A 16,057-nucleotide genomic window follows, 5' to 3' on the forward strand; every position below is an offset into this window, starting at 1 on the left:
AGTGGAGTTTGTGCTTAATTCCTGTCATCAGGAACCTGCACAAAGCACAGCAAGGGCTGGTGAGAGGCCCTGATCCTTCTGCCTCTGGAAGGGAGCCGTGCACTGCCAGTGGAGTGCTTGACTTGCAGGTAGGGAACTGCCCCCAACAGCTGATGTGATCACACACTTGGCAGCTGTGGCACAGGAAATAAGCCTAAAGTGCAGCAGCCCTGTTTTATTTTGGAAAGGTGATGGATGGGGTTCCATCCCCAGCCACCCTCTGCTGCTGAGCTGCTGCCCTGCCCCTGCCAAGACAGCGAGGAGAGGAAGGGCTCTGGATCAGCCCTGTCCCACCCCAAATAGTGACTTCCCACATCCTACCTTGGTCCCTGGGGCTTTTCTGGCACAGCTGCACCTGCACGGGGGTCACCACCATCGGAGGAAGCCAGCAAGGGTAAAGGACCACAGCAGCTGAAAAGGCAGGGTAAGGTCAGAAAGAGGGCAAAAGGCCTGTGAATGTCACAGAGCAGGAACAGATGGAGAGAAAGGAAAGGGTCTGACAGGATCATAGAATCCCAGAATGGTTTGGGTTGGAAGGTACTTAAAACTCAGCCAGTTCCACTCCCTGCCATGGGCAGGGGCACATTCCACAATCCCAGGCCTTGTCCAGCCTGGCCTTGGACACTTCCAAGGATCCAGGGGCAGCCACAGCTGCTCTGGGAACCCTGTGCCAGGGCCTGCCCACCTTCACAATACAGACTTTCTTCCCAATATCCCATCTATCCCTGCCCTCTGTCAGTTTGGTGCCCTTCTCCCTTCTCCTGTCACTCCAGACAATTGCCCAAAGTCCCTCTCCAGCTCACCTGGAGCCCCTTTAGGCACTGGAAGGGCTCTGAAACTTCACAGTTTTTTATTTTCTAGGCTGAACATCCCCAGCTCTTCCAGCAGGGCTGCTCCATCCCTCTGCTCATCCTGGAGCCTCCTCTGGCCTGTCTCCAGCGGCTCCAGCTCCTTCCCGCGCTGGACCAAGGGCTGGGGCAGCTCGGCAGGTGGGCTCTCACCTGAGCCCAGGGGCAGAGCTCTCTCCTGCAGCTGGGGAAAGGACAAGGCTGCACAGGGACTGCCCACACACGTGAGCTGGGACCCCATTAGGGAGGGGGTCTTTAACCACCCCGGCCCAGCCTCCCCCGGCCGCCGGACTCTGCCCTGGCTCGGAGGGACTCGGTATTTCACCATCGCCCCGCAGTTCTCCTCCTGCCCGTAATCAGTGACTCATCCGGCTCCCCCGACGGGGTTTGGAGCAGCCACGACCACCCACTAACCCGAAGCAGCAGCTGCCCCTTCCCCCTGCTAAACACCGACCAGCAACTCCCTGAGGCAGCCACAGCCCATGGAAAAGGGGCTCAGTCCGTCAGTTCCACGTCCTCCCCAGCAGAGTGCCACGGGAAGGATCGTGGCACAGCCACGACCTACGGACTGTGCTCCCAAGGAGGAATGCACCACAGCAGCTGGAGCTTGGCCCCTGATACGGAGCCAAGAGGCAGGGAGTGGAACTGGCTGAGTTTTACTTGTCTGTGGTTCCTCCTCATTTCCAGCCCCATCTGGGATGGGGCTCGTGCCCACAGGCGTGGGGAACACCGGAGCGCCCGGCGGCAGGACAGGACAGCTCAGGACAGGGCGGGTGTAGTCACCTCTCCCTCCCCATGCAGGAAGGCTGCCAGCAGCCTGACAGTGTCCCTGGGAATGTGTGACTCACCACGGCCCGGGGCTGCTCTATATTTAAGCATTACGGAGGCAGAAATGAATGCACGCAGTCAGGAGCTGCCTATCCCGAGGTCAGCACCAGGTTCAGAAACCAGTTGTCAAGGTTCACCACCGTGGCAAAAAGCATTTGCACTCCTTCAGAGTGCACTCTTCAGAGAGAGAAAAGCTGGCCCAGGGAAGGGGGTTTTGTAGCTGCAGTGGGTCAAAGTGAGGCCACAGAACCTGCAGGGTCCCACTGTGCACATCCACAGTCGGGAAGTTCCTCTGCTGCAGCTGCTGAGCCACTCCCCGAGGGAAATCTGGAGGTTACTTTTACCCAATCCTACATTCTTCCTGGTCTTCAGATCTTGAAGTCTGGGTGCAACCAAGCTATTTGAAGCTGGACTGAAAAGCTCTGAAGAGACTGGCTCGGGGAGCGAAAGGAAGCAGAAGGAAGGAAGGAAGGAGAGCGGCTCATCCCTGGGGCAGGGCAAAGGGGCTGCCACGTTTTAGAAAAGCAGTGAAACTACTTTTTATTCACAAACCTTTGCTTTGTGAAGTGACAAACTAACAGGAAAGTTTGACTCCTCTTTACCCAGGCTCTGCTCTCTGCCAGCTGCTCTGTCCCTGCCCTGTTCAGCTTTCCTAATCCCAATTGATTTTGTGACCAGCCTGGGCTCCAGAGCCACTCACTCCAGGCTGCATGTCCTGCTCATGCCACATTCCCTGTGGTTTGCCTCCTCTGCAGTCCTGCCAGCACTTTTCCCTCTCTCTTTGCCTTCAGCAGCACATGGATCAGTCACCAGGGACCAAGGGATGACAAAGAAAGCTGTGTTCTGGAATCGCCTCCAGAACAACCCTAAAAGGCTCTACATAAAAGCAAAGACACCATGTACAGACACCCAGAGGCTCTTACACATTTCCAAGCTATTCCCAAATAGCTGGTTTGCTCTTTTTTATATTAATTTCTGCCAGGCTGTTGGCCAAGGCAGTGGGACTGCAAACTGGAGTGTCACTCAGGGCAGGGATTTAACCAACAGAGAAACCAAAGGCTCCACTCACTGCAAGACACAGCATGGGACTCTTGAATCCAATTTGCACTGGAGCTTCCTGACAACAAATTCCAGGGACCATTTCCACCCACGACTGACAGAGCAGTCCTCAGCATGAACAGCAGCTCTCCAGTGCTCCTGCAGGGAGTCCTCACTTCCCCAGCACCCTCTTTGCCGTGTGCCAGGGGTGACACAGATGTCACAAAAGACTTAGTCGAGGCAGGGATTTGCTGATTCTCAAGCTGGCAACCTCGCTTTCCCAGTGCTCTCTGCATCTGGGTTTATCTCCCCGAAGGCAAAGCTGATTTGAGACTCCCCTAGAACCTTCTAAATGTCCCCCTCACCCATAACTCAGCCCTGGCAGCTACAGGACTCAGAACAGATGGAACAAGCAGGCAGCAGCTGCCTCTGGCTCCACACCATTTCACAGGAGAGGGACTAACCAGCTCATTTGCTCCCATCCTCACTTCTCCCCATCCCCACCTAAGAAATCACGACTTGCCTGTGGTTCCTCCTCATCCTGTGTCTGGAGCTCATCACCCAGGGAATGTGCAGAGACACAGGCAGTGCCACAGAGCTCTGGCCCTTCAGAAGCAGCAACCCAGCAGGGTTGAGTCTCCTGCAAAACAATAAAATGCCGGAATTTGCATTTGTGTTTGGCACAGATTTGAAATGCCCGCAGCCCAGCTCTTGCTGAGAGGCAGTGCTGTGCTGGGGCACATCTGAAAATCTTTCTAAGAGCAGCCAGAATCCTCCCACACCGGTTTCCTCCTCTATTCTTTGTGAGTGGTTTGCTTTGTCTTTTGCTGTCTGTGTTTATTTGGTTACTCTCTTTTTAATGAGCAACTTCGAACCCTCCACCAGCTGAGCAGCCCCTTGGGTCCTGGCAGGCCTGTCCCACTCCAGAGCCAGGACCTGCAGCTGCCCCACAACCCACTCCCTGGCTCAGGTTTCAGTGCCAGCCTTTCCTCCTGGGTCACCTGTGCTATATGTTTAATTTACATTACAAAGGAGCTGTAACAACCAGCCCTATAACATCAGCCTTCAGTACACATCAGAGGCAAATACTCACCTACCACACTGATCCTGCAACTGGAGGTGATGCCAAGGAATTGGTGATGCCAAGGAACTCGTGATGCTAAGTAATTGCCCTGAACGCAGTGTTTGCAACCCCAAACTACTCCAAGCCGCTGGATCAACCCCTCCGAGCCTCCGTAGGTCCATGGGATTTGCTAGGAGCAATAGAGGCAGCAGCTAGGCTGCCTGAAGGTCTCATCCCACCCCTTCGTGTGCCCAGGAGGCCCAGGGAAAAGGCAAGGGGTGCTCCTCAGCCTGCCCGAGCAGCAGAATTTTTGGACAGCGAGATACTCTTCATCTCCCAGCAGGCCGGGAGAGAGTGAGGTGGCCCATGAGGTCCTTCCCGGGGAGCCGCAGCCCTGGTGCCACGAGGTCTCAGCCCATCCTAGCGGGATTGTGCAAACTCCCCGCTCTGGGAGCTGAACTGGCTGCGTATCTCGGCGCTGAACTTTGCACCCCGGCTGCGGTGACCTCCCGCCGGCTCCGTGGGCAGCGTTTAAAGTCCAGGCAGAGGTGCCCGTGCCTCCCGCACACAGCGGCTCCTGCCCGCGGCTCCGGCTCCGGGCTGCAGCATGCGGCTGCTGCTGCGGGCAGCGCTCCTGTGCCTGGCCCTGCGCTTGGGCCACTGCAGCGAGGACACGGCGCCCGACGGCACCGGCCACCAGCACGCCCAGGCAGAGTCATCCTACTCCGACTGGGGCATCGAGACCATCCGGGATGGCTTTGAAACGGTGAACAGCTACTTCGACTCCTTCTTGGAGCTGCTTGGGGGAAAGAACGGAGTCTGTCAGTACCGATGCCGGTATGGTAAGTGACCCTCACTGCTGCTGGCTCTTCTCTTCTCTCCTCGCCCTTTACCCTCTTTCCCTCCCGTCCAGGAGCTGCCCCCGAGCTGTGCTCGGCAGAGTCACAACTTCTCTGCCAGCTCCAGCACAGGGACACTGAGCCCCACCTTCCTCCAGAACAGCCCGGTGTCGAAGGCATCGCGGGACTGTGGGGACTGAAAAAGCAGAGAATTTTCACAGCGTTGCCATAAGCTGACATAGATAGAGGTTTGAAACAGAGTGGAATTTTAGGCCTTGAAATATTTGGAGCATAGAAAGTTTCTGAGATGCAAAAAATAGAAACCAAGCAAGTGCTGTATGCTGTAAGGTGTATCGTGTAGTGTTTAGTGATTGGCATAAGTAGATGCTTGTAAGCTTTTAGCATTAGTCTATTGGCTAAAGAACTTTGAAATGGCCTTGTAACAGAGAGAATTTTGCCGTCTGTTGTTACGACGTGAGTTTTACCATCTTTTATGCCTCTACCTTCACTGAGACTGACGATGAAACAAAACACTGGTGGAAGGCCCCTGGGTCGCCCCGTCCCGTTACTGGGTGTTAGCTCCAGCACCGTGCTGTGTGCACAGGGACAGCAGCACAGGCTGCCCGGGAAGGGCACACAGCTGCCCGCAGCCTGGCAGGGCACAGGAGGGGAGGCTGAGCCAGCGGCCCTAAGCTCAGCAGCGTTGGGAGTGTCCTCATTCAGCAGTTGTGAGCTGGCCAATGCCGCGGGCTGCAGGAGCACAGATAACGGGGGCAAACCACACGTCACCGGGAGGAACCTTTAGTGCTCCTGCTTGCTTTGGACTTCAGGGTGATTTACCACAAAGGAACAGTTTGGTTTGTGCTGGGGACAGGATGAAAGGGGCACAGGCAGCACTGGCCATCACCAGGGTACCTGTGGAAACAACCTGCTCAGGAAGCAGCCAGGAGTTTTCCCCACAGACTGTAGCCTCTTCTCAGCCTCCTACAACTGTCTCACAGCAAGATCTTGTCCTGTCAGCTCAGCCTGCCCATCCACAATTGCCTGCCAGCCCCTTCCCCCACAGCTTCACCCCACACCCCTAGTGACCACCTGGGAAAGATGCTTGTGAGCACAGAAGGATTACAACCCCTCTCCTCCCCAAATCCCCCTCATCCTCCCCACTGTTTTTCACAGACAGACTCGATGCTCTGGGGAGACCCCACTGACACTGTCTCAGTCTGTATGGATGCCATGTACCTCCTGCTCTTCCCAGGCCAGCAGCCAGGGCACTGGGACAGAGAGATCTGCAGGGCTGGGACCTCAGCTCCCTGCCAGGGGCAGAGGGGTTATAAGGAGGTTAAAATCAGTCTGAAAGTTGCTGAGTTTTTTGTTCTGTTTCATAAATAATGGCACAGAATCATAGAACAGGCTGAGTTGGAAGAGACCCATCAGGATCATTGAGTCTGACTCCTGGCCCTGTGCAGGACAATCCAAGAGTCACACCCTGTGCCTGAAAATGTCTAAACAATCCTGGAGCTCTGGCAGCCATGGGACTACTGCTCTGATAAGCCTGGAAATGCTTCCAGTGCTCAACCACCCTCTGGGTGAAAAACCTTTTCCTGATGGCCATCTAAAGTGTATATGTGTCCTCCCTCTCCTGCCAGCTCTGCTCCCCAGGCCCCACACTGAGGACACAAACGGAGCTACAAGCCAGGAACCTCAGCCCCATGGGATGCAGGGAGCCAGACACCTCAGCCCATGATCACAGCCCCACAGTGGCCCTGGTCCCTCAGCCTGGGGGTCCCTCAGGCTTCTCTGCAGCAATTCAAGAGGGCCATGTGTGTCCCCAGTGCCTGGAGGAGGTGGCCTCCCTGACCCCCCAGCACACAGGATGAGCCCATCAGGCAGCCTGTGCCACGCTCAAACCGTGTGGCAGCCCCAGACCATGTGTGTGACAGCCTCCTAAAGGTCCATACTATGCCCCAAAGTCAGAGCAGAAAGGGACATTCCCTCCTTAATGTAGAGACTGAAACCTCTGGCAGTGGGAAAAACGTGGCTGTGACTGCAGTGTGCCTGAGGTAATGCTGATATTCAAAGCTGGTTTCAAGGAGCCTCAGGACTCACCAAATCGTGCAGAAGTTACTGCTTTTGGACACATCCAGAGGGCTCTCCCTGCCTGTCCTTGTGACATCTCCAGAGAGCAGCACAAATCTCTGCTCACACCCCAGGAGCACCCTGCATCTCACTGGAACAGTGTTTTACCTCAAAAGGAAAACCAGCACATTGTTAGTCCAGTTCTCATCCTCTGCTGAACAGCTCTTTAATCACTGCCTGAAGGAGGAAACTCCTGACATGCTGCCCACGTGGCTCCAAGGGTCTTTGCTGGACCCTTGCAGGACCATTTGTCCTTGCTAATCTCTGGCACAGCTACTGCAAACTGCGAGGGGAGAGGATGCTGGGATGGCCCCAAACCAGTGAGAGATCCAGTCCTTGCTCAGAAGGATGAACACAAACTATCTTTGTGCTGAATCAGGGCCTGATTGCTTTTTTTCCCAGGCACAAAGGAAAAAACTGCTCCTTCTGCTTACTTTCATTTCAGCCAAGAGATACCAATAATAGCTTATTTTGCCACGGTAAAGGTCAGGACCCACCTGTGATTGCCACATCCATCTTCAGCTAAGCACGTGGCACTTGGCTGTTCCAGCTGCTGCAGGACTCTCCTGATTTTTCAGCAGCTACTGAGGTCTGAAAACATCCAACTTGATGGATTACTCCCTTAAATCAGGACATTAGGGTTACACTAGCATTTACTGATAAATATCCTCCTGCTTACAAAGTCTCACTGGGCATCTCAGGGGAAACAAACAGCCTGAGCTGGGAGTGAAGAAGCCCTTGTAATTTGCTCCTGGCCAGGCAAGACTTCACTGCTTTGCTCAGCATTTGGTCCTGAAGGGCTGAAGACGAGGGGGCACTTCCAGGCTGTGGGAAAAGAGCCTCCAACAGGGCATAAAAGGCTGGGCATGTGCAGGCACCTCAGCTCAGAGCCTGCCTGGGGCACACAAACAACAATGGACCACCCAAAACTGCAAGGAGCCCTGAGACCATGCATTCACTCAAAAACACACTCCTGCCAGTGTCCCAGCACTGCAGTGCCCGAGACCTCCTGCATGGCCAGCAGCTGTTCAGCCAGCTGGCTGCTTTCCAGCCTCTTGGAACAGCTACCACGCCCTGGGGGTATTAAAATACATCAGGGGAACTCAGCTTCAGTTCTAGGGCTGTGCCAACAAGGCAGTGGCCTGAAATCTATCTTCTTATCTGTAAGGATGGGCAAGCAATAAATGATAACAGGAGCACTGAGTCAATGCCCATACAGAGGAGGAACGTCTGATATTCCTATTTTGCTTTTGTTTTCCTGTTAGCTAGAAAACAAGATGTGGGAGAGAGGTTAATTGTGGTGTTTTGGACTTGACCTAGCTGAGAAAGAGTACAAAGGGGCTCTTTACAAGTTTTAAAGCTCTGTTGTGCAGAGGGGAGGAGACAGGTTTCCAACAAGAACTTATCCTGAAGGCAGTCTGATGTTTTGTGGACCAGCACAATCCTTATGTGAAGGTCTTTTTTTTTTTTTTTTTTTTTTTTTTTTTTTTTTTCCCCAGTATGGCTTTCTAAAACATCATAATAGCTTTGACTTTGGCTTAACTGAAGATCTGGAAACACAGCTATCTTTGGCTGGGACTTGGATAATGGAGGTAGAACTGGATGATCTTAAAGGTTCTGTCCAACCCAAGCCATTCTATGATTCTACAACCTACACATCCCAAAAAAGTCTCACTCCTACTCAGACTTGCCATCTTATCCCATTAACTGTGCTGCAGGAACAAAATTTACAATCAATATTACAAGCAAGTCACTCAAATTTGACTCCATTCTGCAAAGCCCACAGTGGATTTTGAACTTTCCTCTGCCTCTTGCATCAGTTCAGGAACATTTGAATTCTGAGTCCCAGTTCTCACCCCCTTCCAAAAAACCAACAAGGCTATTTTGGAAGGGGAAAATTGCCTGTTGGCATCCCACAGATGGACAGGATTTCAGTTCATTATTCATTTGTAGCAAATCCATTATTTAAGCAATACAGCTCGGGCAAATTTTAATTGAGAGGTGCTGGGAACACTCCTACATAAGTCTCTCTGAGGCTTTTGGCTGTAAGGCCTTTCCAAGGGCACAGCAGATTTATGGTTGAATTAACCACTGGCATTTTAGGTACCTCAACAGAAAAATGGGAAAAGCGTCTTAAATAATTCCCAGTGCTGACAAGAAGCAAGAAGTGGAAATGGAATTTAAAAGAACCCAACCCTGCCTTGAAGGGCTGAATTAGATCCATTTTATGTCTATATAAATTCTTTAGCCATGCTCAGGGAAGTAGAAATTTAACCCTTGCTGTGATGGGCTTCAGAAGGCTCAGCTCACACATGTTTTTGTTGGAACATCCACACAGTTTATGTTTTCCCAGAGCAGGGACAGGACCCAGGGAATGGCTGAAGCTGGGTCAGGGCAGGGTTAGGCTGGATATCAGGAAAAAGTTCTTCCCCCAGAGGGTGGTCAGGCACTGAACAGGCTCCCCCACAAAAATCAGATTAAAATTATGCTGAAGGTACTGCTAGAATTGGCTGCTCACTGGACTCTTCCTACATTGAGTAAATAATTATTCACAGAGAGAGTTCTTGCTCCTTTGCGCATATTAAAAAGCAGACTGAGGAAGGTGCAGAGATTAAAGGAATAAAAATGATTTGCAAAACGTGGCAGTGCATCACCATGGGCAGAAAATACACCAAGAAGACCTGCTCAGAGCAGCGAGGTCTGGCACAGTTTGAGGGAGACCCACAGCACACCAACAGTCCAAGAATGAACTGAGGATAGAAAGAAAGCCCCTTGCTAAGCTAGCAGTGTAACCAGCAGTGTTTGGGTATGCAGACCAAAGGGGAGCTGCCTGTCACTCCTTGCTTTTTTGGACTAGCCATGGGGAGATCAGCTTTCCTAACATTTCTCTTGTCTTTTCTTCCCCAGGGAAGGCTCCCATGCCACGGCCTCACTACAAACCCCAAGAACCCAATGGCTGTAGCTCCCATTTCCTGGGGCTCAAGGTACCTGAAAGTGTATGTACTGTCCCACCCACCATTCCCAAAGGATGCAGCTCATAATACTGGGCAAGGAAAAGGAAAATACTGGGCTGTGCTGGGCACTCAGTGACAATAACCTATGTGCACACAGCAATACCAGAGTGCATCTTCCACACCCCCCCTTCACCTCTTCCCACACTTTTTGCCTCTGCGAAGCACTGAATTGAACCCACAGGCTTTAATACTGCACCCACTGGTTATCTTAAAGGCAATGAATGAAATCATATTGGAATCACCAGGGAAAGCTTTCTGAGGAGGCTCCCAGAACAGGGATTCCTATTTAGCTCATGCATTATTGCTGCCCATGGAGTCTGCAGCAATTAGGCAGATTCCTACTCTGACAACCCCTCTCTTTGCACCCCATTTTTCACGTTAGGTTTAATTCCTGAAACTCTATTTCACTGCAAACCTGGTGGGCATTTCTGTGGTGCCTCCTCTGTACCCAGGGAATCACGAGTCCAATGAAGGAACAATTTATCTCCTCAATTTTACATGAGGAAGGGAGAAAAGAGGAATAACTTATAACAAGCTAACAAGTCCAGTCTCTCCAGGAGACAGGTCTTCTGCCCCATCATCTCCAGGGTTATTAGCTAAGCTTACAGGGAGCAGAACTCCCCTGACCATGCTGTGTTTGTCCTTGGCCTCAAGTGTATCTCTGAGAAAGAAGGCATTAAAATACTTATGGCATGTTTATTAGACCAAAAAGCAGGACCTTGTCAGGCTGTGGGGAAAAAAGAGGAAACAGAAAAGGGGCCCTTGCCACTGTTGGCAAGGACATGGAGCTCTCTGATGAGGTTTGACAAACGAAAACTAGAAAATGGCCATGGAGGGGCTGTTTCCCACCTCTTTACCAGAGGTTAATTCCCTGGGCCACAGAGACGAGAAGAGAATGTGATGTAGCCTGCACTGAACCTGCACCACTGACACACAGTGCTCCTCTCTCGTCCTTTAGATGGTGAGGGAGCAGCACCCACTCCCTCTGGTCCCCCAGCAATCAGGAATAGCTTCTGGAAAAGGAGCCAGCTGGGCTCTGCAGCATCTCACCCATTACAGCTGTGTGAGCCTGAGGCCAGGACACAGCCAAGGGACACTTCTCTCTTTCCCCAGCTAGACTTGGGCATCCCTGCCATGACCAAGTGCTGTAACCAGCTGGACATTTGTTATGACACCTGTGGGGCCAACAAATACCGCTGTGACGCCAAGTTCCGCTGGTGTCTCCACTCCATCTGCTCTGACCTCAAGCGCAGCCTGGGCTTCGTCTCCAAGGTGCAAGGTAGGCTTCCCACCTCACCTTCCCTCTGCAGGGTGCCATGGAAGGAAGGGTCTGGGCAGGGAACCCCTTCCTTGCAAAAAAAAACCCCAAAACTCTGCAGTAGGGAGCAGCATCTCTGTCCCGCACTTGTCACAGGTGGGTGAGAACACAGAGATCTGCCCCCTCTGCCACACACTTCTGTCCCGAGGCTGGAAACCTACAGTTATTTGCACCTAGAAAACATTACAGTGTGTGAAAAAAACCCACAAACAACCCTGGAAACAATTCCTTCAAAACTTGGATGCACTGCCAGACAGCTCAAACACCTTCATGGAATACCAAAAAGCCTTCCCAGGCCAGTGAGGCACACACTGAAAGGTGTACGTGGCCAGGGGCCAGCAAAGCTGAGAGAGTCAAGGACAGGGATCTGGTCACAGATAAGAGATGATGATGGCACCAGGGACACGCCAGGCTGGGTGGTGGCTGAGATGCTGCAGGCAGCTCTGGATGGCTCAGAAGTGCAAATAAAGCTCTAGTGATGTGCCAGCAGCTCAACTGCCACCCTGGTTTTGCCTAATTTAAAAAGCCTCAGCCTGCAAGTCTGAGGAGAGCTTTTATGGTAACCTCTGCTGATGCCCTGCTCTAAGGTATCCTTAATATGCATAAGGTGCAGCCTGATTAGGACACATGGCAAATCTGCATTAGGACTAGTGCAGATGGTTTCCTACCTGTCACAGATAAATGCATAGAAAGAGTGCCCAGGCCTGCAAGAGAAATCAAAGACATGGACTGAGACAGAAGTGTTACAGGCTATGCACAGCCCATCTTTTGTGGTCACCCTTATCAACACGTCCTCATGCAGCCAACTTCTTCCTATCTCTTCAGATTTTCCCCTGCCACTTTTTCATATGGTTCCTTCTTGCTCTCTGCTTGCAGCAGCAAAGCAAACCTAGATCCTAGGGAGTTCAGGCAGAGCAGAGCCCACAGTCCTGGGCTGACACAAGCCACCTCTGCCAGGCAGGAGTAGATTCCTCCAGCATCTCTGTCCTGGCTGCTGTAGGAGCCACAGGTTAACACCAGTGAACCTCTGAGGCATCCTCCCCTCGCCGTGGGCTCTATAGACCCTGCCCCCTGAGCTGCTCTGAGCAGCTCCTGTTCCTGAGTAGTCCTCCTCCACAGCCATCCCAGCTCTCATCTAGCATCCAAAGGCTTGGTTTCCTCACTGACTCACCACAGCCTCTGCAGTGCCTGCCAACTGAGCAGCCTCCTAGGGGAACAGGAGCTCTGAGATAGGAGAAAACAGTCCCAAAGGCAAGGCTTTCCCAACTTCATTATGCATACAGCAATCAGTGTTAGTGCCAGTAAATAACCCCTGAAGACCTAACATTAACCTATTTATTTAGTGACAAGCACTTTCAGGGTGTTGGGATGAGGAGGGGCTAGTAGTCAGGCAGTCAGCTGCTCCAGCTGCTGTAGGATTTTTCATGCTGGCTGGCAGGTGGCATTGTTAACTTCCAAAAAAAGCCCTGAAAGGTTGGTTAATAGTGGCTATAGGCAAAACTGAGAGGAGAAGGAGTAATGTGGAGGCCTCCTGGGAAATCTGTTTGGTAAGCAGTGCTGTTTGCAGAGCCCCAGATGATCCATCAGTCAGTAAGGCCTGGAAGAGGCAAGAAAGGAGGGGTTTAGGAGGGAGAGAAATCAGTTGCTACCCTGGGGGAGAAAAAAGGAGGGAACCTCAGGATTTTTAAAAATGCAGTTCTCAGCGAGAAAAGACGCCAACCCACGCTTCTAATTGCAAACCCCACGGAGCTCAGTGCAGGGCTCGGGCTGGGGCACTCTGGATTACCTGTCCTCACCTGCCCATCCTGTCCTTGTCCACAGCCTGTGAATCCATGGCAGACACGGTGTTCAACGCTGTCTGGACGCTGGGCTGCCGGCCCTTCATGAACAGCCAGAGGAGCGCCTGCATCTGCAGCGAGGAGGAGCGGGATGAACTGTGAGGAAGAGCAGCCCTCCAGCACAGTGACTGCTGTCATCACGGCTGGCACCCGGGCCAGGGCACACAGCCCCTGGGCACAGCAGCCAGCCCACCACACAGGGCAGCCCCAGTGCCCCTTGCCAAGCCCAGAGCCGGCAGGAGCCCGTGCCAGATCTCTCCACGGACTGAGCTGGAGGCAAGCAGGATGCAGTGCTGGTTATAAACACGGGACTTACCTTAAATACACGCTGTTACCTCCCCCCAGCCTGTAACTCTCTAATTCGCAGTGCAAGGCATGAGGTTTCTGCAAGCCCTGTGAAATTCCCAGTCCATGGATACGTTATTTACATTTTTGCACCACTAGTGACAGAATGAAGAGGGGTAATTTGCTTTCAGTACGTTGCTCACACCCATCCCTGACACTTTCCATCCCGTCATTACACACCCTGCCAACCCTGCATATTTAAATACTTGGTGGACCCTAAACTGATTTAAGACATCTGGAGATTTCTTAAGCATGAGTTAAGGAGAAGGGCTTGAGCTGTTTGTGGTACACAACTGATATTCAGTACCAAAGCCCACCATTTATCAGATGTGAAATCACAGCCCTCTCCCCCAGTCTCAGGAGAGGAAGCCACTTTTCTTTGCCAGTGTCATCCACATCTATTTAATTACTTTTCTCCTATAGCATTTAACAAAGCTTTGCCCTTAGGATCCCTTTTTACACAAAATGGCTGGGTATCCACCTCCATCTCTTGCATGAGGAAAACGGGAGGCTCACAGTGGCCTTGGGATGAGATATCCCAAATTTTGAAGGCTTATCTGTCAGGTGACAGGACTTACACGCTTCCTCTGTGGGGCTGCTATCAGCAGCCTCAGACATCATTCAGTCTAAAACGTGGTAAATACTCCCATCTGTTATGGGGAGCTTTTGTTGCACACAAAACCAGAATTTAAAGTGGTGCATGGCATTTTGCCTCCATAGAACATTGGCAGACAGCTTTCAGCTGGGTTTCTTGTTGGAAGGAGGTTGCTATTGGGGGTGCACGTGCCATGCCACGTAAATATTTCAGCGGCTCCTGCAAACATATTTATGGTTATGTTCTTCCATCTGCCACAGACAAGTTAAGACTGCAAAACGGTGATTTAACAAGAGTGGAAAGAGACTGTCTTGGTTGTTTTTCTTCCAGTTTGAATGGGTTTAAAATGTATGCATGGAGCTGTAAATTATTTAAGCCCTGTTCCTGCCGGTCATCTTTGCCATACAGTGAACAGCAATGAGACGTTCAGCCGGCCCCAAGTGGGCTGGAACAACAAGAGCCTGCTGGTACCCAGACCAGGAAAATGGAAGTGACTGTGTGGGGTGTACTGGGATGTTTTCCATCACAGAGGACTTCAACACTGATCAGATATAGTGACACCTTTTCCTCGCTGGGCTAATGCCACTGGAGAGGAAATTCTGCATTGCCAAGATTCACTGCTCTGTCAGAGCACGAGGCTGGACAGACAACCTTGGATTATCCAGCTAAGAAACACATACTTTTGGCTAGGGATGGGAAGGAAACATTCCTCGTTCCAGACTCTTCCCAAACTTTGTATTCTGTTGGTGAAATAGTGCCTGTGGCCAGTTTAAATGTGAACATGCTCTTATGATTAAATGACTAAAAAGAAATTGACATTGTTGTATCCTCTACGTTCAGTAGCCGACTGGATGGCAAATATCTTAATTTATTTTATAGTTCAAGTGATATCAGATTAAAGCCAAGCAACTGCTGGCAGGTGATGACACACACTGGAGAAATCAAAGAGTTGTGAACAAAATCTCTGCATCCAGACTGATATGCTGGAGATGTCACTAGCATAAATCAGAATTTCTCCCTGCTTTCAGACCACCATTCATCCCAAAACCCTAGAGACTGCTGCAAGCAAGCCAGTTACTGAGTAAGTTAATTTTTCACTAAGGTAATCTGAAAAACCCCAGCAGCAGCTCTACGAGGAAATATTTGAACCTTCAAGTGGCTGTGGTGACTCTGGCAAAGCACCAGATAATCTTGTGTAGGAGCAAACCAGCACATGAACACCAGTAAAACTTGCATCCACACTAAAAATTGCTTCCCCTCTGTGCCACTCCTGCTATCCAGTGATGTACAGCCATGGAAGTAGCTGATCACAGGATTTTCCAGGTTGCTGCACGAACCTTGGGTCATCGTCAACTCCACCCTGCTCTGGACACCAAGACACCACTTTGCCCATCCCATGGCTTCCTCTTGACTTTGTGCATTGGCAGGATCGTTTTCAGCTGCAGAGTGGAAAAGGTGCTTCACATGGATTTGTCAGGAAGAACCAAATAATGTGCACAATAACTGAAATAATCCAGGAAAGGAACTTCTCCCTTCATCACTCCCCCCACATCCCTTCCATATGAACAAACAAGAGGAGTTGATTCTCCAGAAGGCACCAGATAATTAATTTCATTTCCCAGCTCTTGTTTTATCAAAACAAATATATTTAGCAGAGGCTGCCTGAACAAAGAGGTGACAGTGTGGAACTGCCTCCGTGGTCCTAATGCAGATGTGAATCAGCAGAACAGCAATCCTAGGAGAAGCCTTTTATCTTTCTTTTTCTTTCACATATGGTTAGACAACACACAAGTGTCTTTCCATTTATACCTACTTACCATCATAGAAATATTTTTGTTTACTCTAACACGCACACATATTTCCAAGCTTGAAAAAGCAGCCATGACCCTCTTTAGAAAAATTACTAAACTCTCAGCCATTAAACGTTCATTCCTCACTGGAATTTCACTTGCCAGAATGAATAAATCTGTGAAATAGGCTGAAATGTTTGAGGCATTTTGTGACTTTCTTCTAAATGGTCCCTTTCAAATGAATTCCCCTTACATTTGAAACCAGCAGCAAATTTTGGCTTTTGCAGCAATTTGGCTGCTCCAAGCAAAGCAGAACATGGGTGATGAAGGCTGGGGGCTTCCAGCAGATATCCAACCACACAGGAC

At 51.1% G+C, this 16,057-nt stretch overlaps 1 protein-coding gene across 1 annotated transcript; it reads left to right on the forward strand.

Annotated features, from left to right (window-relative positions):
• Positions 1–4,411: 4,411 nt before the first annotated feature.
• Positions 4,412–15,885, forward strand: PLA2G12B (phospholipase A2 group XIIB). The gene is made up of 4 exons (XM_066324288.1): positions 4,412–4,658; positions 9,699–9,775; positions 10,919–11,084; positions 12,945–15,885. The coding sequence occupies exons 1-4, from the start codon at positions 4,424–4,426 to the stop codon at positions 13,061–13,063; spliced, it is 597 nt and encodes a 198-aa protein (XP_066180385.1). The 5' UTR covers positions 4,412–4,423; the 3' UTR covers positions 13,064–15,885.
• The last annotated feature ends 172 nt before the right edge of the window (positions 15,886–16,057 follow it).

This window comes from Sylvia atricapilla, chromosome 8 (genome assembly GCF_009819655.1).
Source record: "Sylvia atricapilla isolate bSylAtr1 chromosome 8, bSylAtr1.pri, whole genome shotgun sequence".
NCBI classification, from domain to species: domain Eukaryota; kingdom Metazoa; phylum Chordata; class Aves; order Passeriformes; family Sylviidae; genus Sylvia; species Sylvia atricapilla.